Source organism: Semicossyphus pulcher, unplaced genomic scaffold (assembly GCF_022749685.1).
Source record: "Semicossyphus pulcher isolate SPU_LCO1_2020_fin unplaced genomic scaffold, fSemPul1.0.p SCAF_13, whole genome shotgun sequence".
Taxonomy (NCBI): Eukaryota; Metazoa; Chordata; class Actinopteri; order Labriformes; family Labridae; genus Semicossyphus; species Semicossyphus pulcher.
The window spans coordinates 5,559,130-5,586,445 of NW_027211637.1; the positions used below are offsets into that span (position 1 = coordinate 5,559,130).

Below are 27,316 nucleotides of genomic sequence, written 5' to 3' on the forward strand. Positions count from 1 at the left end.
ATTGTATTAGGATTTAGATATTTTATTCTGTTTTTATAGACCACACCTACCAAATTATGCTTCCTCCTGTCCTATAATAGCAACTGCAAGTTCTTACAATAAATGACAGAAAAACACTCCTGCCGACCATGTTTTGACTGACACCCCACTTAGACAGTCTCATTGTTCCCAAACCAGTATTATATTAATCCCCTATACACTTTTTACTCTCAAAATTTGAATCATGTTTTGCTGATTATGCTTATGCTACATGACATGGCCTGGCCTTTGAAATGTTTTTGTTGTTAAAAAGCAAGTGTCTTGGTCAGTTCAGAAGATGAGGAAAGTTTGAAGGATTTTATTGTGGAAGTCATAACCGGAAGTCGTGTGTTTTCTTGCTGAATGACAGTAATTGTCTTGCGAAGGAGGACTAGGAGTGCTCCGCTTTAGTTTTCTCTAGTCTATGGCCTCTTTCTTTGTTGTTGTGTGTAGTTACTTGTACAGAGCACACGTTTTTACGATTGATAAAAGTTTATTTTGTCATAAGGTATCTGTAACGGCCTGTGGACTCCGACGTTTGTCTGGACGTATTCCAACTGTTAACTTCTCCAGATTTTGAACGATGTGAGCGAGTATACTCGGATTTAATTTTTTCTTTTACTTTTATCATAAGGAAATAACGACAGAAGATGGAATTTGCTCATTAAACTGCAAGAGGTAAGTCATGACACATGTAGCTTATGCTGTTTACCGTGAGGTGTTTTGTTACAATATCTTATCAGTATGCGACTTTCTCAATGTATGTGTTGGTGGGAAGTCAACGAAAACTCAATGGAAAATGCAGCGAATAAAAATGATTTAATTATCTGCATATATAGTTTTATTTTAACATCATCGTCAAGCAAATGTATAGTTATTTGAAGTCTTTCTGATAAATTCGGCATACTACTAACTACTTAAATGTTGCTCTTTAGAACAATATACCTTAAGATATAAGGAAAACGTTATTCCAGTGTCACTCTTCCAACGGACATCTCAGGAAGTTTAACCTGTCGGTTGGGTGTGCGCAGTGTTAAACAAGTTAGGTACTTTAGGTTATTTTGGCTTTTTATTAGTGCCGAATTACAGAGTTGTTCTTTATTAACAAGGACAATGAGTGCGTTTAATGTCTGTATAAATGAGTCTTTAAATTACGGATGAACATCTTAAATTTCTGTATTTTAGTCTTATTTTAGTCGTTTTTCCTCTCTCTTCCTGCAACTGTTCCCATTTTACTGCGGTTCAGTCATTAATTCTCTACACATGTTAAACAGCCAGCATTTCCAGGAATCATCAAATTCAGGTCACAGGGTTAGCTTAGGTCATTGGCTCTTATTGCAGAGAAGATAACTACTATATGGAAATCTGCCGCAGGTGTTGCAGTTAATGAATAACTGATTGTAACCGAAAGTATCTGGGATGTACCTAATGCTCTCAGAGAAATCCACCTATTAATAAAATCATTTGCATTATTATTATTATTATTATTTTATATTTACTTTTCCTTAATTTAAATGTAGGCTACATTTTTTTTTATATTTAGCTGTTAAGGTCTCAGGAGTATATGAGGGGATTTGGAGACATTTTCATTTTCACATTTTCATCACAGCTGCATCCACAACCATTGACTACAAATGACACCAAATGATGGAACTTGTGATGTTAAATGGTCTATCACTCTTTCAACCAGCTCTGTCAAAATACATGTCTGCTTGCACGCTGCTGTTTTGGGGGCTGTTGATGGATTAGTCATTTTAAGGCACTTTATCTTGGTGTGTCCTTTTTTATGTTGCCATTTAGCAAACCCACATTTTTCTTTTATTATAGCTTTTGCTGTCACTGTTGCTTGTGAACCGCAGTCGTACAATACCTCACCTACAACATGTTGAGTCATGCCACACTTCTCTGTGAGGGCGTTTTTGTGGTGCTTTTGAAGGTGCAATTAGATTTAATTTAGCTGCCAAGAGATGACGGGGTATTTCAGCTTCATGGGTCTTATGTCTGGTTTCTGCACAGGTGACTCATAAGTTTCACTAGAAAATACACAGATACCTTTCTGCAGAGTTGACAGCCTCATAAACAAAATTGAAGTTCATTTTGATTCCCCCCTGGCTTTGACACTTGATATCACAGCATCTCACAGTTTGCCTCACTAGCAATAAAAAGATTTGATTTTAACTATATGCCATAGGAAAGGGGGAGCTCATGATTTTAGACATGATGATTGATGTTTTGAAATGTTACTGTAGCTGGTATATGTCTGGATTTACTGAGTTTCAAAGATAAAGTTTGATTACTGTAGATGATCTAAACATAGCTCAAATCAGTGGTTGCAACTGGGTGCAAATGTCTCTGCACCATAATTATGGACAGTCTGCTGATCCGTCTTCCTGCATGTCAGGAAACGCAACTCATGCCTTCCTGTACAACATACCGCACACAGACCAACAACGCAAGTGGGTCAGTTTTGGGAGCTGCATTGTCATTGCATGGTCTGGCAAAGATGGAGCAGCAGCATTCCAGTGCACACATACATTTTGATTAAGGTCAAACTGAACAAAGGCGTCACTTGCAAGACTGACCGACTGTCTCTAGTTAAATTTATTCCCAAACCCCCCCCCTTAAACAGCTCTGCAGGAATGCAGTTCATAGAGTTATTATGATCATGAGCTGTGTGTGCAGTGGAATTTTACCATGTCTCCCCTTCTCCACATTCTCTCAGCCTGATGTGCAACGTGTCCAAATGGTTTGGTTCCAGCGAGCTAGGAGCTGCGAGCGTACAGTGACCGCATTGATGAGGGAATGTGAGTCAGGGTGGAAGCGGCTGCAGAACTTTACATTAAGACTCAGTGTTGATGAGAGGGACGAACACCATACATGAAAGCTTTAGACCATTTATTCAAATCCTAACATAATGTCATAAGTTAGTCAGATTCTGTAGTCTGTAGAATTGAGGTTAAAAAGATTTTCATCATTTACTTCATTGTCATTAGAGCCTGACCCATATATCAATTAGCTGAAATCATCAGCTGATATCGGCTTCTCACAGATATTTTTCATCAACATTTATGTTTTCCTGTATTTGCAGATTTGTTAACATTTTTACAGAACATATAAAACAGAAAACAATGCTTGGGTTCATTTAGTATTGGTGTCAGCAAGTAGTTTGTCTGGCAGTGCACACTCAGACTTAATAAATTACAATGCTCTTAGCACTGTCTGCTACACATGTAAGAGCACCACAGCTTACCAAATGGTGGTCCACACTATCATTGGTTGACGATGTGTGGGAGGGATTTAAATCACAAGTCTGATCACATTTAATAATAATCTACTATTTGGACAATGATAAGATATTAGCAGATATCATTAAGTCTGCTACGATTTAGATTGGATTCATATGAGACATATCATGGGCTCATTTAATGCAGTCAGTAACATTTATATCATACTATGATCAGACAATTGTATAACTGGCAGCTCCGCCAATGTATTTTGGTTGGAGTATCTTTAGGATGACAATATGGATTGATGTTTTTAGTTTAAAATGATGTTTCTGAATTATTTATCATTTCATTGATATATTGATCTGTATTGCATCTTTACACCCTTAATATACAATTGGAATTTTAAGAAATATAATTATTTGTTCAATAAGCAGCTCTCTTTAGTACCTTTGCTGAGTCATATTCATGCAAGATCGATGCACACTCCGCATGCAGTAGAAAAGGTCTGTTTAAATTCCAGCTGAAAAATACAATTTATAATTTCTTTATGCATAGCTTAAGATTAATGTCTTTTATTGCCTCTTTGAAATCAGTTACTTCAGTTAGTTACGATACTTCTTGAAAGAACACTAGATAGGTGTTATATCCTTGTCAAATCATTTCGCATTTGGAAAGCTATGCAGCTTAAGGACAACTGCTCCAAAGAAGACAGAAATGTCCCTGGGGCTACTACAGGCGGGTAGCGGCGGCTCAAAACACAAACACACAGCAACAAAAATCTGGGCTAAGAGCTAACCTTTTTCCTGTCACTATCCTGCCTTTTTCTTACTGATTTATTTTTGGAAGCCGACCCTGACAGGAGCCTGTCCTTCCTGACCTTTCTTCTCTCTGTCTCTGCTTGCAAACTGTAGACTGCTTTAGATGTGTGCTGCTTCAAAAGTGACTGTTTCTTCCTCTGTTGCCCCAGAAGTATCCCTTTGACCCTACTGAGTGCTGTCTGGGCTTGTTTTAAAGTGCCGTGATTGATGAGTAATTTTCCTGCATTGTCTTTTCTTTTAGGTTGTTTACAAAAGGATTCCAGGAGGAAGTGACACTCTGCTAGCAAAAGAAGAGGCATAAGGACATAAAGAAGCAGTCCTAACCATAAACCTGTTTTCACTTATCATTTCTGGATTAATTGAGAACAGATTACGTTTTTTTTCCTGTCCATCTTTGTGAGGAAATTCCTGATGCATTCATCAATGGAGAACTGAGGGTGAGCTTACACTTGCCCCCCTCTCAACATGCTGGCTCTGAGGCTGGAGCAGGGCAGGCGAGGGGGTGGTGAGGTCGATCGCCTGCAGAAAGGGGCCACCGCGGCTTGGCAGGGCCGCCAGTCAGGGAGGCCCCCTTCTCAAGAGCGTCGCATTAACATCAGGGAGAAGATCTCCCAGTGGGAGGGTCGCAGTCAGCAGGGCAGCACCCAGGATGCCGGGGTCAGAGCACACCCTCCAACTGTATCCCGGAGTCTGTCTGGTGATGTTCTCGGCAACGGATACTCCAACGAGGGATCAAGAGAGGGGCCTCATGCTAAAGCAAGCCTCTCAAAAGCTAAGAGCTTAGATTTTCGGGAATCCCCATCACCAGCTGGACATGCTGTTGTTAGTAGAAAGTCAGAACCTCTACAGAAATGTTCCACTGAATTTTCAACCCCCGAAAATAAACCACTCGCAACACAAATACTTGCGTCTCCCAAAGTGGGGGCTAACACTGCTAACTCCATCGCTAATGGCAACCTGAAAACTCAGCGCATCTTGGATGTTGAAGTAGTTCCCAAACCTCTACCTCTATCAAGTGATGACCAAGACGACAACATGCCTGCTGGAAACTTCTACACTTCTCGAGGTTTCTGGCGTAAGCTTGAGGGGGACAGACTGCTCTGGGAGAAGGGCAGGGACTCTTCAGGTGAAGTTCAGCCTCCTCCTAAACCTCAGCGGACATTCCAGTATCAGGGATCCAAAAACAACACAGTACGTTGGGACAACAGATCCCCTCATAGCAACATTTCCAACCTGAAAAGGAGCAGGAGGGTAGCCCAGCCACCCAACTTCCCACCTCCTCCATGTCCGGGAGCAACAACCAATGGGCTTTCAAGGCATAAAAAGAACAGGTGAGTTAATGCATTGAAAGCAGAGCACAAATATGTTTCTTAATGAGCATGTTATATGCTTTGCTTTATATGTTCTGTATCCTGTTTCATAAAGAAACAGATCCTGTTGATAGAGTAAGTAAAAGCGTGTTTTGCAAAAGTGCACATCCAATTAGCTTTTAAGCATGTTGTGGCATTAATAGAATATGACCAAAGGGTTTTTAGGGCAGATTTGGGGAGGGGTACCAAGTCTAAAGCTGGCTGGGGTCCCGTTGTGATGTCATATGATATCTGGCAGCATTGTTCTCTATTGTCTGGATGTGGCCTAGTTCCTCAACAGCACGCACACACACACACAATCTCTCTCACCCTCCCTGTAATTCAGTGACGGCTCAGCAAAACGAGTGTGTAACCCATGTACAGATTACACTTTGGACTTAAAACATATCTTCTAATAATAACGTAGCTGTCTGTAACTGACGTGTCCTAGTGGGGCCTCATGATCATTAAAACACTGTCCAGGAGTTGTTGACAGAATAATGAAACATGCAGAGATATTTACAATTTAAATTTATTAAACATATAAAAACCTGTTTAGATTTAGATTTTGAAAGTTTTTGTTATTTAGCCCAAACCCCAATTAAGATATATGGGTCAGACAACATAATAGGAACACCCATTAGTTTAGTTAGGAACAGTTCAATAGCACCACAGGCTACATCTTCCAAAATTAACATAGAGTTGAATTAACATCCCTCTAAAACAAATTAAAAAAACTAACAAAGGTAGGATTTATTTTAGGACGGCTGTATTAGACTTTAGGAATAAAAAAATTAAAATAATCAGTCCAGGAGAAACCTGAGGAATCCCCCACTCTTGATTTTAGCTGTGTCATTGAGAAATGCAGCATGGCAGGTTTTAAACTTTAAAAATCATGTCTCAACATGACCCTTCAGAGTAGAAACCAACCCAGTTACAATAACAGAAATTACCTCCACTAAGTCTCTTGAATAATGTTGCATTATTACACATAAAAAGTATTCCCCCTAAATTAACAGATAAAAGCATTTTAAAGTATCATTTAGCACAGTCATTATGTTGAGTCAATTCAACACAGCCTTTTGTTATTCTCACTCATTCTACTTGGAGGGAAAGCTTTTGTTGGGCTGGGAACTCCCTGAAGTAGCAGAAATGATCACAAGTTGCCCCAAACATTTTAAACCACCAAGTTCAATAAAAGATCCTAATTGGATGGAAAACCAATTTGATGTATTTAAAGCGTCTGAATCAAGAGAATCCTGGGAAAGGAAGGTGCCATTATCCTGTATCTGCAATTTGTGGCCACAGTGGCTGTTTTTCAGATGAAGTTATATTATATTGCGTGCACTCTGAATTACGTTAGACCTTTAAACCCCTTACTTTTCGTTAAATGTTACATTATACTTCCTGAGTTGGCAGTGTGATCTGTTTGTCTTTAATTGTTGAGTTTATGCCAAGAGGTTGTCCCTTACCTACAGTCTTCCGGCATGTCTGTACAAAGTTAGCATAGCTTTATTGCCTCGTTTGTTTACCATCTTCAGAGGAAGCCATTGGCTGTCATTCGTTCTTGTACATTATAAAATACCTCCTTGGGGATGGGTATTACATCTCACTAAGAAAGATTCATGTTAAAGTCTGTTTTTAACACTGAGCCAGTATACGTTATAAGCAACAAAAATAAAGAATATCATTATCTAATTTTCCCTCAGGGATAAAAAAATATATATATATTTATATCTAACTATTAAATAAAACTTGAACACTGAACTGAAGCAATAAACTTGAACTTAGATGATAGAAAATAAGCTGCAACACATTGAAGCTGTATCTTCACTTCGAAAGTTTTCAGGGGAGGAAAGCTGCACTGTGACCTAATTTTTACTGCCAGTGAACATTGTCATATTGCCAGCTGCTATCTCTGTCTCTGTCCTGTCATACAGTTTTTCCTTGTTTAGCCTTCTGACAACTGTTGTACCATATGCTTTGTCATTTCCTTTCATGACAGTTTATCTTACACTCTCTCCGTCTTGCTGTGTTTGATACCGACAAAAGGAAACTTGTTGGTATCAAACAGACAACAATGGAGTGAACAATAGTGCGGTGTCTAAGTTTAGGACAGCAGCCATGCCCCTCTTTTTCACTGCCTTCCCTTCCTCCCCGCCACAGGAAGTCTTTTGAGTACGAGGACGCAGCGCGTCTGACGGCGAAGCAAGGCACGCTGGGAGACGAGGCCACACATTCAGGCCTTTACCATGCCTACTCTGATGACAATATTTATGAGGACATTGTTTGTAAGTTGAACTCTTGAACGTCAATTAACTGAGGAGTAGCTGATTGTGAATGAACCTTTGGGGATTACTCTGACTGTCTAACCACTAAGATACGCTCTGGTTTTGTCGTAAAGATTGTTGGGTGTCTGTCATTGGTTCATACATACAGTTGTGATACTTAAAAAGTCATTTCTTTGAGCCATGATGCCAAAAATTATCTAGTTAGTTTCTCACATGTGAGGCTTTGCTGTTTTTCTTTTGTCATAGTTGATATTCAGCTGAATATCTGCCTTTTGAATTGTTGGTGAAATGAAACAAGCTATTTAAATATGTCATCTGCAGCAGTGCAAAATCATTCATGGCATTTTTCAATGATATCTGATGTTTTATAGACAAAACAATAAATCCAGTGAGTAATTTTCAGATTGTTTATCGTATATACTATACTATACTATATAATATCTGAAGCACAGCAATTTGTTTAGAAAAAATAATTTAAATTAACATCCAGGCAGCATTTCTGATCTCTCCCATCACTCTTTCATCCTCCAGGTGAAGTGACCAGAGATAACCCCTATGAGGATGTCAAGCTGAATCCGATGTGTCTCCCTATTGGAAGGTCTCAACTTCCAAAGGTATTGGGGAAATTTATGTTTCACAGTACTAAAGTATTTTTTCATATGTCATGTTTTGGTGTTTTAAATGATCTCTTCCTAACCTGAGATTCTGAAGGAGGAAGAAGGAAGTAGCGTATTTTGATACTATGTAATCATCTAAAACAAAGTGACAACTCCACACTTCTCGCCCTCCAGCTGCCTCCTAAACCCCAAACGTTGCAGGGATATGCTGGAAAAGTGGAGAGGAAGAAGTTCCAAACCATGACACCATCCAAATCCTCAACCCTCGCAGAGACTCCAAAACCAGCTGCACCTCGGCGCTCCAGCACTCAGAAAATACAGAGGACGCCTCAGGTAATTGAGAAATGGACCTTAGTCATTAGTTAGTTAGTCATTAGTTATCAAACTGACTGAGGTGTTTTTTTATAGTGCAATGTGTTAATGTGTGTCAGTGGTTAATAAGCAAAGTGGTATGTGCTCTGCTGAGTCATGAATCATGCGTTACGGCAGAAAGAAAAGAAGGAGGCGGTACTTTCCTGAGCAGGAAGGAGAAGAAAGTTATAGATAGTCGCAGGGCCACATGTTTGATTGCCTGATGAGAGTTCAGACATGAATTCGAAAATACGACACATGGCTATGGAAAGACCTGGGACGGGCAGGGGCCTTGACAGCAAGGTACAGTAGAAGAAAAACAGATGTATTGATTTAAAGGTGTCTGTAAAGGTGACGGCTATGAAGGGGTTATCGCTTCAAGACCCATGTGACATTTGAACTTAGTGTTCCAGCAGGTTTGACACATGCCAATCATGTCTATTTTAAGATGTCTTTGTTGATGTGTTTATTTTGTGTTATATAACTTTAAATAACAAACTATTGAGAAAAAACAGCTTAACAAGTGATAATTGTTCATAACGTTTTGTAAAGTAGCTGTCCTCAAACATCTTTTAAACCACAATGGGCAGAGACATGACACCTCATTATGTATTTTCCTGCTTAACAACAGAACTATTACTCAAGTTTTAATGACTTGTTTGCCTCCTTAACTATGTATGTGTGTGCTCGTAAGCTTCCTGTATGTGACAGTCTAGGTCGACTTGATCCCACTTTCATTGTTTAATTAACTGTGCTCTTTTAAGGCTTTAAATTAAATCTTCAGGAATGCATGCGTAAAAAAAAAGCTGAATATGTATAATATAATTATGTATTTAGTGGCTGTTATATCCTGACTCCCTGTAATCATGATTCTATAATGGATGTGAAATTATGAGGCTGACAAGTACCTGTGTGTGTGTTCTCCTGCGCAGTACGTCAACAAGATTGAGACCATCTTTGACGACAAGCGAGGGAGGAAGAGAGTGAAGAACCAGGGAGTCTCAGTGCGAGGTAACACACACGCAAACATACACACACACAGACAAACTTACACATAGTAGAGTGTCACAAATGCACATATGTCCTCCACGTCAACACAAGATTAAGTTGAACCTCTTGGTGGAAATACCCAGCTTTTGATGGCACACAGGAGGCAAGCTGCACTCGGCGAAGCCACTGATTATGAAACAAAGGCCGACTGTCTGCATCTAATTATGGCCTCTCAAGTCTGTTCCATTCCTCTGCCTTTCCCTAATCTCTCCCTCCTCTGTTTCATGTCAACAGAGGAGACCAGCGGGACAGAGAGCGACCCTGAAGACAACACCAAAGGTATCCTCAATGCCACTAAGTTAATATGTCTGTTATGTCACCTTACTTTAGCTCTGGTTTTAAGGTTAAGGTGTAGAGGAACAAACACCTGTATGATTGAAAGAATCTTGGCTTCATCAGTCAGTATTTATCAGTGGCGTTACGAGTATAAACACAGGGCTGCTTCATAAAAAGAAAAATGCGTAGAATCTCTGACTAATTTATTGGCTCGTGAAACTTATTATCTTTCTTCAGAACTAGTTTATGCCAAATATGTTACATAAATCTGTTTTGTCAAGTGACATGCAACTCTAATGGCACCACAACGCATCTGATTATACAAGTTAGAGATGTTCAGTCATGTGAAAAAGTAGTTTGATAACATCATGTTTAAATGTTATTAAAAAAAGTTGTGACAATTGATATTGAACACTGTTGTATAGCATTGAAATCTGTATTTTAGACTGTGGACAGGCAAACAAGCAAGTGGACGATATTGTTTTGTGATCTTGGAAATTGAGAGGGTTTTATTTTACAATCAGCCATGCCAGCAGTTCTGTGAGGCCATCAGGGTCATGACTTGGCAGGAATCTATTGTTGTACATAAAGGGTTCAAATTCAATTTAAAGCTTTGTATTGTGATAAATTTAACAGGGCAAAACATTGTGCCCTACATGAGTATGGCTTTTTCATTAGTCTGTGTTGTTAGTTTTATGCTAGCAATATGTGCTAACTTCTACATGTCTCATATTTCTTTTTACTTTGGAGTTAAGGAGACAAAGAGCTTAAATTAGATTACAACACTGCTACTTAGGAATTAGGAGTTCAAACATGAACCACTGCCACTAATATTTGTCAACCATTGATAAAAAATCACTTCTGGTTTTCTGGATCTATACAGTATCAGAAAACACACTAATTTATCAATAGAGAGAGCAATAGTGCTTTAGTTAGAATTCTTACATGCTAAAATGACATCGCTAACATGCTGATGTTTGCAAGTATAATTTTCATTCTGTGCACCATCTCGATTTAACATGCCAAACACGAAGTACACCTGTGGCTCATGGGAGTGTCATCAGTTTGGCATTGTGGGTTGTAGACCAAAGTATTGGACTTAATAAACTTTGACCTGATGATGGCACTTCATTTAAAGTCAATGTATCACAAATGTTATTACTTGCATCTTCTGAGCAACCTGAAATGATGTCATTACCACATTTTCTAGAAAACCCTCCGGTGCAGTATTTGTCGAGATCCATCAGTGAGGCTTATGGGACATGTTGTTTTAACTCTGTTGTACTTGAATAATACCACTGTTGTGAGATACAGATTTTTGGTTATTTATGATCATTGTTTGTAATCCTGGATACAGCCCAGGACAAGGCATTAGCATAAATTGTCATCGTGTGTTGTCCATCAGGCTCCAGGAGATCAGTTTACAAACAGTCTACACTGAAACGCCGGCCAGGCTACCGGACCCTGGAGAGAGACCTGATCCAGCTACAGCAGCAGCAGCTCTTCCAGATCTTTGTGGTGGTGTCCCTGAGAAAAGGATCCCCGGGAAACACCTACTCCCCTGAAATCACGCAGCAGTTCCCCAAAATGGTAAGAAGGAGCCTTTAACATGACCCAACCCTTCTTCTACAATATGCAGTAACTGTGCTTTGACCATGGTTCTTTTACTGAGATGTTTTTTTGTGAGATGAGGCCAACTTAATGTCAAAATATAATCTTGTTTGGCAAAATTAAAGGAAGATGGTTATTGTCTTATTGCTTGTTCATTTTTTCGTTTTCAATTGGTATTGATGCTTTAGCAACTTTAAAATATTGTCATGTTGTCCAGAACAAGTGGTTATGTAAAAATATTCAAGATAAGTAAACATGCAGAAGTTGATTTGAATTTCTTATTATAAAAGAAGACAAATTATTTTTGATTGCAGTACAATACACTGATTTCCCCAGGGTTCCCCAGAAACCACTTCAAGGAGGTAATTTGGAGAACCGCTGCTATAACCTCACTCCTTCTTCTTTTTCAGTTTGAGAAGTCGTCCCGGCTCTCCAGAGAGGCTGAGGATCAGCTCAGGGTCATTCCCAAGTTCTGCTTCCCTGACTCACAGGACTGGAAGCCCTCTTCACACATGCCAAGGTCAGCACAATATTATTTTAATAACTGCACACAAAAGGAATCAAGGATATGACAATGGCATAATTATAACTGTGATCTTCAATTTGTGTATCATCTTTTGTTGTTATAATATACACACCTTTCATGCATTAAAACATTGTCTAACTCTTCTCTCACGTACAGTATTAAGTTTGGTTCAAGCACCATAATTATCAGTTGTATTATATTTGATACCCCCATTACCCCTATTCCTGTTTATATCCTCAGCTGTCAGCTGTAACCCATAAATTAACTGCATCAACTCAAATTCCCCACAGTGATAATTAAAATGTCAACTGATCTAATTAAATGTCTGAGTACTAAGGGGCACTTGGCATTCTTCTTTTTTTTTTTTTACTATATATGGTTCATTGTTGTAATGTAGGTTATAATTTTAATACACTCTGCCTCACTGTCTTTTAAGCTCTTATCTGTGGTAGAGCACGTAAACCTAGATTTCCAAACACATTTACCTAATTTCTGTATGATCTGCCTATTAAGTTTTTATAGATTTTTTATTATTAGTCAAGGAATGATAGATATTTTTAAGGCAGTAAAAAGTAAATTATAATGACATAATTGTCATCTTCTGTGAATTCCTTTTTTCTTCTTCTTTACAGCGAGACGTTCTCCTTCGTCCTGACGGGAGAGGACGGCAGCCGCTGGTTTTGTTACTGCCGTAAGATCTTGGTGAGTGTGGAAGTGTTGACAATTGTGTCTGAATCATTGACTCGAGTGCCTGTGTGTCTGTGTTTGTGTGTGTTTCTCTGTGTGTGTGTAATGACGTGGGATCCCGCCATGTGCTTACACAACATCTCAGAGGAGATGTGAATCAGTACATGTGAATCACAGACCATAAACCACTTCTGAATCAGTGACAGAGTGCAAGAAGAATTTTCCCCTTTCTTTTGCCTCACAGGGAGAGCTGCTTCTAGATCTTTTTAAGACACTTTTCAAAACACACTTTCTTAGGTTCACATTTGATGGTCTGTCAGACTTTTCCATTTGGTTTATTTGTATAATTGTAAACATGCTTTTGTTGTCTGGTTTAGCACTCATTTTGTATGTTTTTTTGTGTTTATCTTAAGTGTAGACAGTTGGACCAAACCTCGAAGTGTTGTGTTTTGTTTTGTTGGTAGATGAGCTCACTGTTGCTATCATGAACGAAGACCTTGGACTCTTATGGCCCTATTTAAACAATCTATACTGCATGACCCGAAGTGCATGGTGTAAGTGCATGTGTCCAACCCTCCTTTTATGAGTAAAAAGGCACGTAATCTAGGCCCAAAGTAAGCCTCAAAAGAGGTTCTATATTGTTAATCGTGTGCATTACAAGCAGAGTGTAAGTGCTCATCTTACTATCTGAATAATGCCTTAATGACCTTTAAATGTCAGGAAAATACTGTGCTATTGACTTTAAACCAGATTTTTGTTGGTCAGTGGTAAAACTGCTGTCTTCTGCTTAAAGATAGCGATGTGCCAACAATGCTCCTGACCACATCTTCTTTTAAGACAGACACACAAGTACATTTAGTACTTTTTTTAGTTCTTTCCATCTGTGTTGGTCTGAAAGTATCAATGACAGTAGAGCTGTTTTATGCGCCACTTTGCACCAGATGTAAGATAGGCCCTACATTTTTGTCTTCTTATCTGCAAAGTTATCATTGGAAATAGTTTTAAACAAATTACAAGAGAAAATAGGATCTTCAATTTCTGGCTCGGCTTGTGCTCCATTTTATTTAGTCTTTATATATGATATATGATATCTCTTTCACTAGTGTTTTTTTGTCAAAGATATTTCTGGTTTAACCTTCTTTTTGACATTTGAATCTGTCTGTGTCTTTTAAGCCCAGTGGAAAAGGGAAGAGGCTTCCTGAGGTGCACTGTATTGTCAGCAAACTTGGCTGTTTCAACCTGTTTGCCAAGGTAAGACAACTATACAAAACATCTGCTCCCCTGTGCCTGCTGATAGAGGCCTTTATGGAGACATGAAAAGAGCAGGAGTTGCTCGAGTTCAGTGGTAATCCTGTTGAAGTGTATCAGAGCTGCTGCCTTGAAACTCCTTGTTTGTATTTTGATTGAATGAGGCTACACCAGAAGATAATCATGAGCAAACCCTGGGTGTGTTTTACAAAAAAGAAACTGTATGCATGTAGATGTGTCCCACCCATTTACCAGTTGGCCGAGGGAAATTTACAAACAGTTAAGTGTGAATATGGTCGAGTGGAAAACTACATTAACATGCAAAGCTGCTTCTTGCCTCTGTTGTTGTGTTTAGAGTTTAATCATCATTAGTTCCTTCAGGACACAAACATCATTTGTCTGCCTCTGTCCAGATTTTGGAGGAGGTGGAGAGGCGCAGGGAGATTTCCCCAGCGCTGGTTTATCCTTTTATGCGTAGCGTGATGGAGGCCCCTTTTCCAGCCCCTGGACGCACTGTCACCGTGAAGAGCTTCCTCCCCGGCTCAGGGAATGAGGTAACCCTGAAACCAAAGGAGGAAATGTTAAATAGTAGTTTTGTTCCTCTTAACCACTCCTTTCTGCCGAGTCGCAGTGACTCAGAATGTTTAAACCAGGGGTGGCCAACCCTGCTCCTGGAGAGCTACCTTCCTGCATGTTTTAGGTTTCTCCATACTCTAACACACCGGATTTGAATGTTTTGCTCATTATCAATCCCCTGAGAAGCTTCAGTTGGTTGATAACAGGCAGATCATTCAAATCAGGTATAATCAACTGCAAGTTATGACACCGTATTTACACTGTAGTCTGACTCACGTGCTTGTTGCTTTGCCAGGTTTTGACTCTGTGTCGGCCGGTGGACTCCAGACTGGAGCACGTGGACTTTGACAGCCTGCTGGAGTGTCTCAGTGTCGGGAAACTCCTGCAGGTGGTTGCCTCCATTCTGCTCGAGAGGAGGGTTATCTTCATCGCTGACAAACTCAGGTACTGCTGCAGTAACACCCTGCAGGGCCACATAACCATCTGTGATTATGCAAAGATGATGATGATATAAGTGAAAGGTTCAAAATATTGAGGTTGCTAAAGTCGATGCTCGATTACACACAGACGGGCCAGTATCATTTACCTTTGTGTACCTTTGCGTCAGTGGTAAGCTGTGGCTGAGTTCCAAATGCAAGTCAAGGCAGGTTTATTTGTTCAGCCCAGTGTCACTTATAGTGTCCCAGCAGGCTGAACATGGCCACAAGAAAAGGACCTAACCCAGCCCAAGCTCCTGAACAAAAGAAATGAACAACTGTATTTCATATAATTTGGATACGCTGCATTATCACAGGAAGAATTAGTAGGATAAGTCAGTTAAAGAGAGGGAGCGGCTTTGGTGAGAACAAAGCAGTGAATCAGGTAAATAAAACTTTATTTTTCTGTGTCACTGCGGTTGTGTTCGAAACCATCAATAAACATCTCCACACAGCCCTGCCGGTGCTGGATTTTGTAGCTGAAGCCACATTTTTTCCCGCCTGCTGTGGGCTCTCTGAGAGGGAAGGGACTGAAACAGCAGTGTAACCTGGTCGCTACATTTTTTAGAGTCCTGTCCCCACATTCTGCTCGCTGTTATTGGCTCGGGGCTACACATCAAGTGCATAAGATTCACAGCCAGAATCGTCCCTAAACAGAGCTAAACAAGAAAACACAGTCAGAGGTCAGGATCTCCGCTGAGGCACAGCCACACTCCTCTAGTTGGTCATGAGTGATGATTTAGAGGAGTTATTTTTGTATAAGTCTAAACATATATATACATATAAATTCCTAGTCCTTACCACATTAATTAAAGACCCTCCAGTGAACATCAAGTGTTTAACCTTGTAAACATCTCCATGTGGTGTTCTTCATGTGCTACAAGACATATCAGGGACAACATCAGCAGTCATCTCCATGGCTGGGCCTGTCTGCTTTTAAACTGCAGTGTACCAAGGACAGGCTGAACAACACGTTTTCAGATTGGCAGGTTTGAGACGTCACAAACCTAAGGAGCCAATCCTGTTAATGGACGGGGTGACGCTAAGCATATTATTATGTGCAACTATGGCAACTACTTTGGCGATGCACGAGCCAGCTGTAACCATCATCGTAATTTTTGCAAACTCACTACTGACTACTGACGTTAACCTTACTACTACTAATCACTATATTTTAAGCGAGCTAAGTTTCAACAAGTTGCCGCTTAACGATGGCAGAGACGTGTTTTGTTTTTGCGACAGAGGGGGCGGTTGGAAATGTGTGTAGTGGGCGGGGACTATGCAGATTGGGGAATTTTAAATGAGGGAGAAGGAGGAGATGCCTCGGGAGGATTTTTTACTTGGTAATTAAACATCAGACATCATTTCTTATTTCAAGCAGAGCATTTTATATGTCTTAAAACATGACTGGAGCTGGTCTTTAAGAACCTTGACCTGTTTATTAGGCAAGGTCTAAAACCATGACTGCTAGGTTATGGAGGCTAATTGTCAAGATGATCAAGTAAAATATTACAGTCAGGAATGTCAAGTGCTGCGCCTAGTTTGGGATTAAAAGGTTAATTTGGAGTCGGCAGCATGATGAGTCAGTTTTTGTGCTAACTGACTACAAAGGTTTTTAGAATTATAATTATCTAGCAGATTAAGTGTTCAAAGATATCAGAGAGAAAATTGGTTTAAAATGCAAGAAGAGTCAGAGTTGGATTTTTTCAGAGGAGTTTAATTTAAGCAATTTAGAACTGAAATAAACTTCTGAGAATTATGATGAAAGACTCCTCCCTTTAAAACTAGAGTATAATAGGGAGGGGATAAAAGAGGAGTGTGCTTTACAATAATTGCTGAGCTGGGCAGAATGTTTCCCAAAAGTTGAGAAAAATTTGACTCCCCAAATTGACAAATCAAAAGGAAGTAAGGCAAATGTGTGTCAGCACATATAGAAGCTCCAGAAACTGCACAAAGTATTAGCATAGATCAGTTCCTTCTCTGAAGCATTCACACGTACGGTTTGTTGAAAGCTATTATTGCTTTAGTACTGTGTGGGAAAGTACTGTGTTATATGATCTATGTGAGTACTTAAAAGTGTTTTGTGTTTAATCTCTTCTCTCCTCCCTTGTTCACCGCAGTGTGTTGTCCCGGTGTGGACATGCAGTGCTGGCGCTGCTGTACCCCTTCACCTGGCAGCACACGTTTGTGCCTGTGCTACCAGCAAGCATGCTAGACATCAGCTGCTCCCCCACACCATTCCTCATCGGGGTGCAGTCACCCTGTCTGCCAGAGCTGCTGGAGCTGCCCATCGAGGAGGTTGGTATTTTTTTTAAACCCTTGTCAATAGAGGCTCCACATATGTGTGAGTGTTGGTAGAAAAACATCCTGGAGAGACTTAGCTCAGGCTCACCACATGTTTTAATAACGCTTGTTGTGAAATCGTGCTCTCATTAACTGTCATTCTTTCTTCTCTCTGTCTTCCCAGGTGCTCATTGTGGATCTGTGTGCAGACAAGTTTGTCGTTCAGGTGTGTACACATAGCAGCGTATAGTGGGGAATGATAGGTGTGGTCCCACAGGGAAGGATGGCTTTGCCCACACTTGTCCCTTGTTTGCATTCGGAATGTTTTGATGGTGACAAAGAGAAAGTTACACCCACAAGCTGTGCAGAGATCAGAATACATTGGATATTGTCTGGATGCAAACAGGAAGGCAGTTATGCAGCTTACTCAGAGCTGCAGGTTTGTCCGTTAACAGTAATTAGTATCTGTTATTAATGTTAAACTTGTTTGTTTTGTTTCTTTGTTTGTGTTTATCCTGTTTGACATTTCAACTTGTTAGCTTAATCCTGTAATGGTATTTCTCGTATTTTTGAACTTGGGCCCTACTTTTACATATTTATGTCTCCAGGTGAATGCCTCACGTGGCAGGCCCAAGACTAGCTGCAACGTATATTGTTGGACAAATGCTACTGATCAAAGAACATCCACTGAAAGTGCTTGTTTTTGCCACTTTTCACCGACAGAAATAGAAAAAGGAAACAGAAATGTCACCTTTTTGTTAAAATAAGACAAATAAGATAAGCTACAGTGCTTTCATCAAGCCTCCAGACTCCATTGACATGTCATTTCACACTGGAGATGCTGGTCTACCGCTGTCTCGACTGGTTAGTTTGAGTTATTGTGTTGTATTGGATCCAGGCTAACATCAGTCTCACAATAACACAACAAAATACCTGGTCAAGGCAGCGTTGGACCTGCAACCTGAAAGGTAAATCACTGTTCCTGTCAATGGAGTCTGGTGGCTTTGAAGAAAGTTGTTGCCACTGCTACTGGTTAAAAAATAATCATTAAATTACCTTAACAAAAAGGTTGTATTAATCATTGTTATAATTTTGTCAGACCCTTTGAATAGCAATCAGTGTGAAACCAAGCACTTTTAGTCAACGTACTTTGTGCTCCGTTTCCCCAAGTTTGTCCCTACTGGAGCAATCTTTTGTACCAATTAGTCATTTAGATGCCAAAATATAAAAAACAGACTGTCATGTTAGATTTAGTGCATTATGTGACCTCTCCTGTGATGTGTGACAGCTGGGTGATGAAGACTGCATCCTGCCCAGTAAACTGCAGGCAGCACTGCAGCAGATCCTGGAGGAGAGGGAAGACATCCTGAGACAGGAGGATGGAGACAGATGTGGAGGTTGGTATAACTGCACTACAAGAAAACCTGCAGTTTTTTCACCTTCATAAGGACATTTTGATAATTAATATTAAGTCAGTACATCATATCCCAGACCTTGTAGGAATACATTAAACAAATACTGTATATCTGTTATAATGTCGTTGTAAAGCCACAGTAGAATTCTCCTGTAATTAACCTTTTTGTCTTTAACATGTGGCACGCAGGTCAGCAGGCTGAGCTGAGCTCTCTGGTGTCGGAGGGTTTCGTGCGGTTGTTCGTGGAGCTGGTGGGTCACTATCCTCTCCACATGGTCGAGTCGTCCAACGGGAGCAGGGAACTCCAGCGAGAGAGCTTCCGTAAATCTCACCCCTCCCGTGGAGTTCGCCAGTTCCTGCAGCTCTTCATGGAGACTCAGATGTTTGCTGGCTTCATTCAGGACAAAGAGCTACGCAAGGGAGGAGGAAGAGGTGAGAGGTTTTTCTTACATGACTATATAAACAAGACAATATAATTAATTGTTTACATTACAATGCACTGATACGGTAAGTTAAAAAAAGGCAAATCAAGCACATGATTTCTTTAGACTCAGTTTTGACTATAGCGTGTACAACAGAAGTGGACGTAGCCACCAATAGCCTAAATCAAATGCTTTGTCGACAACCATTTTGAAGCCTCTACTTTGGTGTTTTGGCCATCACCATATAGGTATTTTTGAGCCAAAAGTGATGGACGAGAAGGTGGCCAAATTTGAGAGGTCGCCATGATGTCAAATAGTTAGCTATGCCCTAAAGCTACCCTGCTTTAACCTCAATTTTACTCTAAATGGGATCATAATCTCCAAAAAGAGCATGCTGTATTCAAGGAGAAGGGGAGACCATAAAGTCATTGGTAAAATGTTTACTGACGAGGCGCTGGTTTAGATCAGCTGGTCGACCAGGTGCTCCATGTAGAGAGGCCCCATGTAGAGAGGCTACAGTCGTCGACGCACTGGTTCGTCTCTCGGTATGCTCATCATTTGGTGCATGTCATCCTCCACTCCCTACCCGCCACATTTCCTGTCTCTCTTCAGCTATCCTGAAGAGAAAATGTATAATCTAGACGTCAGGTTATTTTCTGGCAGTCGAGAAGAATGCAGGTTTAAGACACTTCCATGTTAGCTTCACTTTAAAAACCATGAGGCTACGTCCACCTCTAATACACAGTCTGTGTCTGATGAAGAAGAACTAATTTTCACAAGAATAAAATCAATAGAAAAATACATAAAAATTAACTGGTATTGTCTAATACTTACATTAAACTTTATACATTAATTTTAAGATTAGATTTCATGGCTGCCACAGCTGTCCCTACCCTTTAATGTCCCCATAAATGTGTGCAAAAAGTTACTTTAAAAAGGGAAAATTCTCAACGTTTCTGATAATAAACTTTTAATCAGCCAGTGTTCATCTCGATATGGAACATTGCTGTAACACCATTTAATTTCACTAAAGATTTCGCATAAATGTTTAAGTAAGAGTTCAGATGTTTCCACCTAAAAATCTGTTAATAGGTAAATGCAAAGTTTATTATTAAACCAGACATATGATGAAGGTTAAATGACCAGAGCATTTGAGCAACAGGGTAAAGATCATTCTGTGTGCATTTAAAATCCCAGAACGATCAAACATATTGCATGAGAAGAGAAGCTAAACTTTGGTTATTTTAAGTTTAATATCTAATTTTGTACTTATTCAGCTTGATGGTTGACCATGTGTATCTTACTCTCAGGTCTCTTCGAGATGAGAGTCGCCGAGTATCTGGATACATACCCTGAGCCGGAGCCAAGTGGTGTGAACAAGTTTCTTAAAGGACTGGGTAAGTGCTAATAGATCAAGTGTTCACTTTCAGAGGCTAATGGGCTAATTTTCAAGAGCTAATGGTTTTGTCCATTTTTTAGGAAACAAGATGAAGCTCCTACAAATTAAGTGAACACCCAGTGGATTTAAATGAAAGACTTACTAATTTAAATCAGAACACCTGCTGCTGCTGGACTTGCTGAGGAAATGAACGTGGATGAGAGTCATGATGTGAATGCGACAGTGAAGAGTTCGGACACGAGAGGACCAGGCTCATCTTACGGTCGTGTTTGTGTGTTTGAGAGCAGTGCACTTCTAATGGACCAGAACTGGAAACTTCTTTTTTAACTTCATGAAGCCTTGAGAACGAGTCTGCAAAATTACAAAAGACAACCTGATCAATGTGTGGTTGTAACTACTTTCTCTTTGTTTGAGTGGAAACATGTTTACTTAAAAGACTTACTACAGAATGTGTGCATTTTAAGAGAAGATGACACTTTTTCCACATTTCAAACTTGTAAATAAGAATGAAAATAATTAATATGTTTCCAACACGATGTATGTTTTTATACATTTTAATGTAAATACTACCATCCATGTTGCATTCCTGTCCGCTCAAACTGGAAGAGCATTAAGTTTACCATGTTTTATTCATAGTGTTGGGATTTTATGTTGAACCTCAGTTAAAATGAAAATTAAGTCTATTTTTCCTTCTGTTCGTGACTTTCTCCTCGTTAACTTGAGTTGTAAATGATTTTTTACATTTTGCACAATGTTGAGAACCAGTGTACAGTATTTGGAATATTTTTGTACTAAAGCATGATGTGTCCTACATAGGCTACTTTTTAAATAAATGGGTTTACAAGGACAGTATTTAAAGAGTTGAGTATGTCATTTATAATAAAAATGACTTTAATACGGCTGCACACTGACCCTGCATTACTCCAACACCTGAGATTCGACATTTGTATGGGATATCATGGCTGTATATTCTGTACACTAGAAAGTATTTCCTTTGATTTGAGGATATGTCTGAGTGGGTATAAAGTTTGGAATTAAACTTTAAAGTTAAAGTTTCTCAATATATTGGTGTCAAAAATAATCTGGACACGTAAGTTTGAATTGATGGACAAATGTGCAAATCTGTCTTCAAACATGAACACACCGTTTTTCTTCCAGTAATTATTTTTCATGTTTATTGTGCCTATTAAAGGATCTCCTTATGCATTTTAAATTGAAAAGATAGGGGAAAGTATCCTGAGCAAAAATGAGTCTTTAGCTGTCTAAGTTTTACACTAAAAATATTTTTAATTTGATTTACTATCTCTCTATTTCCCTGTTTCCCATTCAGTTGAAGTACAGTAACAGAAGAGAAGTGATTGTATCTTCAGAAAAAAAACCTCTTATGTTGATTAATTTGGAAGGCTGAAGCCATAGAGAATAAATGTGGAAATCAGATATAAAATAATAACTATAAGCATTTTCATACATTTTCTAGGACGATCCGCTCAAAGCAAGTTGATTGACAGCTCAGTCCTTCAGGGATTGTTAAAAGCAACAGGGAGAAAAGGGAAAAACAAAGGGATAAAAATAAATAAATGATAATAATATAAATGCCTATAATTATTCTTGAATACTAATAAGACATTTATTCTTTTTTCAAGGCACTCCTATGACTCAGTATTCTTCAGCTTAGATAAACTTAAGGTACATTTTTGTCCTCCTTCACTTACCTTAAAAGGACCTATTTACATCCAGTATGAACAGAAGGAAAGAAACTCCTTTTAATGTACTTATAAGACCTTATTTTAAAGAAGAAACTGGAAATTGTGAACATATCCTTTAGGACTCCTGTATCCTTTTACCCGACCAGCTTCTTAAAACAATCACTTTAATCTAATTTACTCTGGGGTAATACATAGTTTTGTCCAGTAAAAAAGTAAATTAATTTACATTTCAAATATAGAAACAAAAAAATAAAGTTCTGTTTTTTTTTAAAACAAACCAAATGCTAAATAACTATTGCATTATATGTGTGTACCTGTGACCTCTCACTTCATTATGTCCAACTGGGGCCTGAAACGCAAACACAAGAGTCACGTGAATAATTGGTCTTGAAAATAACGTCCATAGAGGAGTTAATCCCCTGGAGCGCTACTGTATTGATTGAACGGCACACCCTTAAAGAGGGCAGGGATGAAGGATTCTTGCAAAACAGGTTCTTCTAAAGATGGAAGTCCTTTGCCCTGCGCTGAGTTTCTCAGGCACAACTTCCTCTCTTGCTGCATAAATCTACCACTTCCTCTATTAACTTCCCAACCGTCAACAAGGCCCCAACTCCGACAGCTCTGACCCCAATATGATCATTTGATTGATGGTGGGGCTTATTGGAAAGGTACATAAGGGTTAGAAGGGTTAAGCTCAACCTGAGAGGCTATTATAGGGGAACAAAAACTCAAAATACTCTAAGAACCACATCGTTTCTCTCCTTGACCACATGGGGGCGCTGTCTCATCGTGTTTAATCTGACGGACAAGAAACCACCGAGTTGAGTTTTCAGTGTCAAAAAAGTCTCAGACTTTTCAATTTCAGTGCATCAACATCTCCGATTTAATAGGGTTGGCATTTACGTATCATTATGCCTAGATCATAAATTGTATTTGGTGGTGAATGTTAGTCAGAAAGACACAATTAGAAAGGATCTGACTTCAGATATCTAACAGCATATACCAAGATCAGGTTATAGTTTTAAATTGTACAGTATGAACCAGGACAACACAGCATAATCAAATATAAGAGGTAAGACTTTGGATTAATCCTCAGCAGAAAATAGTCCCCAACAAATGCACGATTTCCTGCCATTGTAGTGACTCTTGCTCAGAGGCTAAAGCTGTTGTAGGAAATTTAACCTTATCTAGAATTAAAACTAAATGTATGGCAGTTCTTTTATCTTCAGTGAGAACCCACAGGCTTTGTGCTGAAAGCTACAGAAAATATTAAGAAAAGTATTGTTGTTTTGTCTTTTCGTGGTTTTTGTGGATGATAACAAAAACATTGAGCCTGACTGTGCATGTCTTAGAGGCCTGATACATCTGCACAGTTTCTATCTAAGACAAACAGTGTCTTTTCCCTCAGTAAATGACTGCGGCCTCCCAAGTCCCGCTGAGAGCAACTCTATAAATCAAAAAGCAAGTTTGTGGAAAATATTTACATAATTTCTACTCGTTTAAACATTTGATACAGGACTTCAATCTCCCCTTTGATCTGCAGTGTTTGCATTACAATCACGCCTGTGCTTATGTAATTTCATGCCTCAAAGAATTGTTCTTTGGTTCTCACAGTTTGTGACCAGTTCACAGTTTATGGAGCGCAAAAGGAATCACTCACTGTGGACAAACTCTGTTACATTCACAGTGACAAGCTGGGCTGAATGTGACAGTGTGACATCTTATTTAACGAGACAAAGCAAGAGAATAAAGAGGGAAAACTCACAGTCATGCATGAACGGGATTGAAGACTGGAGACACGTGAACTGAAACAAATGGTCAGTCTGAGCACACATGAACACACCTGGAGTCAATTCATCCAATCAGGGGAGTCTGTAGGGTGTAATGTGATTCTTGGCCCTTAGGGGGCAGCAAAGAGAGCATTCACAACAGAGCTCTGCATGGAAGGCACCCATACAGAATACAGTACATCACCAGGCCCCCTATCAATTAATAAAACAATCTATTTTCATTTATATACAGGGGCGACTAACGACAAAAATATCTGATGACACTTTTTATAAGGAGCAGGTCTGGACCATACTCGTTGTTATATTATTTAGAGAGACATTTATCCACCATGAGCACACACTTGGCAACAGTGGCAAGAAAAACGTCCTTGCAGAAACCTCGAGCAGGAACAGACTCATGGTGAACAGCGATCTGGAAGGGGAGAGAAAGTAGAAAGATAGAGAGAGGCAGAGACAGACGGGGGGACGTACACAGAAAAAACAACAACAGATAATACAGACTTGGTTTGAGTTTTAATAGTTGAAATAAGTCTAATATAAGCAATAACAGCTATCATAATGATAATATTAGTAAGATTAATAATAGTCATTGTAACAGTTGAAGTCAATATTATTTAATATCTATCCCCATGACCTGCTCCTTTTACTAAATTGAGATGGATTATTCAAAGATTTAAAGGATATGTTTACATGTTTTTGGTTAACACAAAACTCATATGCACTTATGTAAATTTTTTGGACTCCACAATGGCAAAACTCATGGCCAAAATCTATTATGAACTGTTATCAGAGCATCTATTTAACCATCTGACTGAGCGAAATCATGTGGGTGTTACCACAATCCTTAACGTTAAATGTAGTCTTTTCTTTCCCCTTTTGGGACCATGTGAAGCTGCAGTTGAGGGATGGTAAAACAAAGAGGGTATTTGTTACTTAAAAGAGTGACGTAGACGACCGGAGCCTCATATTAACTTCAGATGTTAAAGAAAAGATTATTTTCACGCAGAGAGAGGGCTGTGGAATTTCTCCCTCATCTCTTACACTGGAATCACATTAAGAAGGGATCTCTGTATGAGCAGGAGACGTGATGACAGGGACATGGGCAGGTGAGTATTGTTTAAATACAGACTTGAGAAATGACTAATGTATCTCCTCTGTGTGCGACAGAGTGTGTGACAGGTTGTGTGTGCAAACAGGTGGTTTTTACAACATTTTCAAGTTATTTTACCAGAATGCAATAATGCACAAACAGGCATGAATATAACCATAAAAGCCACATGTTGTCAGTGAAGGTCAGCGTGATGGAAAGTGATAATCTCATGCCAAATGAAATATTACTTGAGTTCAAAAGTAGGATCCGTGTGGAAAGCAATTCTTAGACCTGTGATAACCTGTTGTTAACGTGAGTCATGTGAGCATTATGACCTGCTGTTAGTTTCCCAGGGAGACATTTACATCCTACGTAGGCTGGTAAATGTTTATTTGTGACTTGATCGGAATGATAAAGTGAACCTGATAAGCGTTTTGTGATTGTTAGGCAGACTACTTCCCTCTTCCTCGATGCATGACTTGGTAAGAAACTACAGACAGCTCCACAGAGCCTCGGGGCCAAAGATCATTCGAAGAGGAACGTGACTGTTTTACAGTTGTGGGCAGTAAAGATAAGCTGATGACCTGAACTGGCTTACAGTAAACTATAAAATAGACCCTCAATAAGGCTGTAAATCAATATTTCTTGTGTTTACCTGCTTTGTTTTGGAGCTCACCTGCAGACCTTGATAGGATCTGGACTAAACCTGATAAACAGCCTCACAGACCAGCTCCAGTCATGTTTTAAGACGTGTAAAATGCTCTGCTTGAAATAATGAATTGTGTCTGATATGCTTTTTCTGCAGAATACTTTCTGCATAGTCCCCGCCCACTATGCACATCTCCAACCGCCCCCTCCGTTGTGAAAACAAAACACGTCTCTGCCATCGTTTAGTGGCAACTTGTTGAAACTCACCTAGCTTGAAATGTTGAAATGTAGTAATTAGTAGTAGTAACGTGCAAAAATTACAATGGCGGTTACAGCTGGCTCACGCATCGCCAAAGCGGTTGCCATAGGTTGCACATAATGACATGCATAGCATCACCCCGTCCATTAACGGGATTGGCTCCTTAGGTTTGTGACGTCTCAAACCTGCCAATCTGAAAAAATGTTGTTCAGCCTGTCCTTGGTACACTGCAGTTTAAAAGCAGACAGGCCCAGCCATGGAGATGACTGCTGATGTTGTCCCTGATATGTCTTGTAGCACATGAGAAACACCACATGGAGATGGTTACAAGGTTAAGTGGATGTAGCCTGGTGCTTTCAAAAGAGAAGTTGAATGGCCTTAACCCTGCATTCTTTCTAATGGCCAGCAGGGGGAAATTCCACTGGTGTGTGACCAAGTGACCTTTTTTATCACCATATGTCATACCTCAGAAAAGCACTTTCCTCATGAGGTTTTGAAGGTATAAGAACACCTTTATTAAACGCTTGATGTTGAGCTGCTCAGTTGCACATGAAGCCAAAGAGCTCTACTAAATTACCCTGATCATGTAGGATAGCTTTTATTGTTAGGCCTATTGAGCAAGTGCACTAGCTTTTTCTTTAACCTTCCTAATGATGCAATATGCAAAGAAAATAACTGTGGATTCGGCTATTTGTAAATTTTATAACTTAAGGACATGAGGATTTAAGTATTCATACTTGGTTAAAGTGACCCACTTAGAGTAAAAAAAGAGGCTAAAGGAGGATTCACAATTAGGTGTGGCAACCTGTGATTGATAAGTCGCTGCCACAGTGTCATAGAAGCCTGGTTACACGTGTGTAAGATGTAAACCAAGATAGGCAACAGCCAAAGGGCCTAACCAATGCATGATGTCACTAAAGCTCTGTCTACTTCTTACTATGATGTGACTGCTTACATCTAACATAAGGAGGCTCAACTTTAGGGATGAGCAGTTCTATGTAACTCTTCCTGCATGTTCGACTAACTTGTATTCCTGCAATCCACCAAACAGGTGAAAATGGGCAAGCAGCAACTCTATTCAAAGAATTCAAAGTTGCACATAAATACTTCCTGCTAGAGCTTTTCAGTGGAACTGTGAAAACTGATGCAGTGTTACTGCCGGTTGCTAAGGTGTAGAGAAGCAG

General features: G+C 39.5%; 1 protein-coding gene across 1 annotated transcript; it reads left to right on the forward strand.

The window, feature by feature from the left end:
- Positions 1-453: 453 nt before the first annotated feature.
- On the forward strand, positions 454-21,583 carry dennd2c (DENN/MADD domain containing 2C). The gene is made up of 19 exons (XM_069659815.1): positions 454-696; positions 4,305-5,394; positions 7,579-7,703; positions 8,235-8,317; positions 8,495-8,653; positions 9,604-9,682; positions 9,956-10,000; positions 11,403-11,587; positions 12,019-12,128; positions 12,767-12,836; positions 13,995-14,072; positions 14,483-14,623; positions 14,941-15,089; positions 17,242-17,419; positions 17,589-17,630; positions 18,693-18,801; positions 19,008-19,250; positions 20,551-20,637; positions 20,720-21,583. The coding sequence occupies exons 2-19, from the start codon at positions 4,529-4,531 to the stop codon at positions 20,749-20,751; spliced, it is 2,781 nt and encodes a 926-aa protein (XP_069515916.1). The 5' UTR covers positions 454-696; positions 4,305-4,528; the 3' UTR covers positions 20,752-21,583.
- The last annotated feature ends 5,733 nt before the right edge of the window (positions 21,584-27,316 follow it).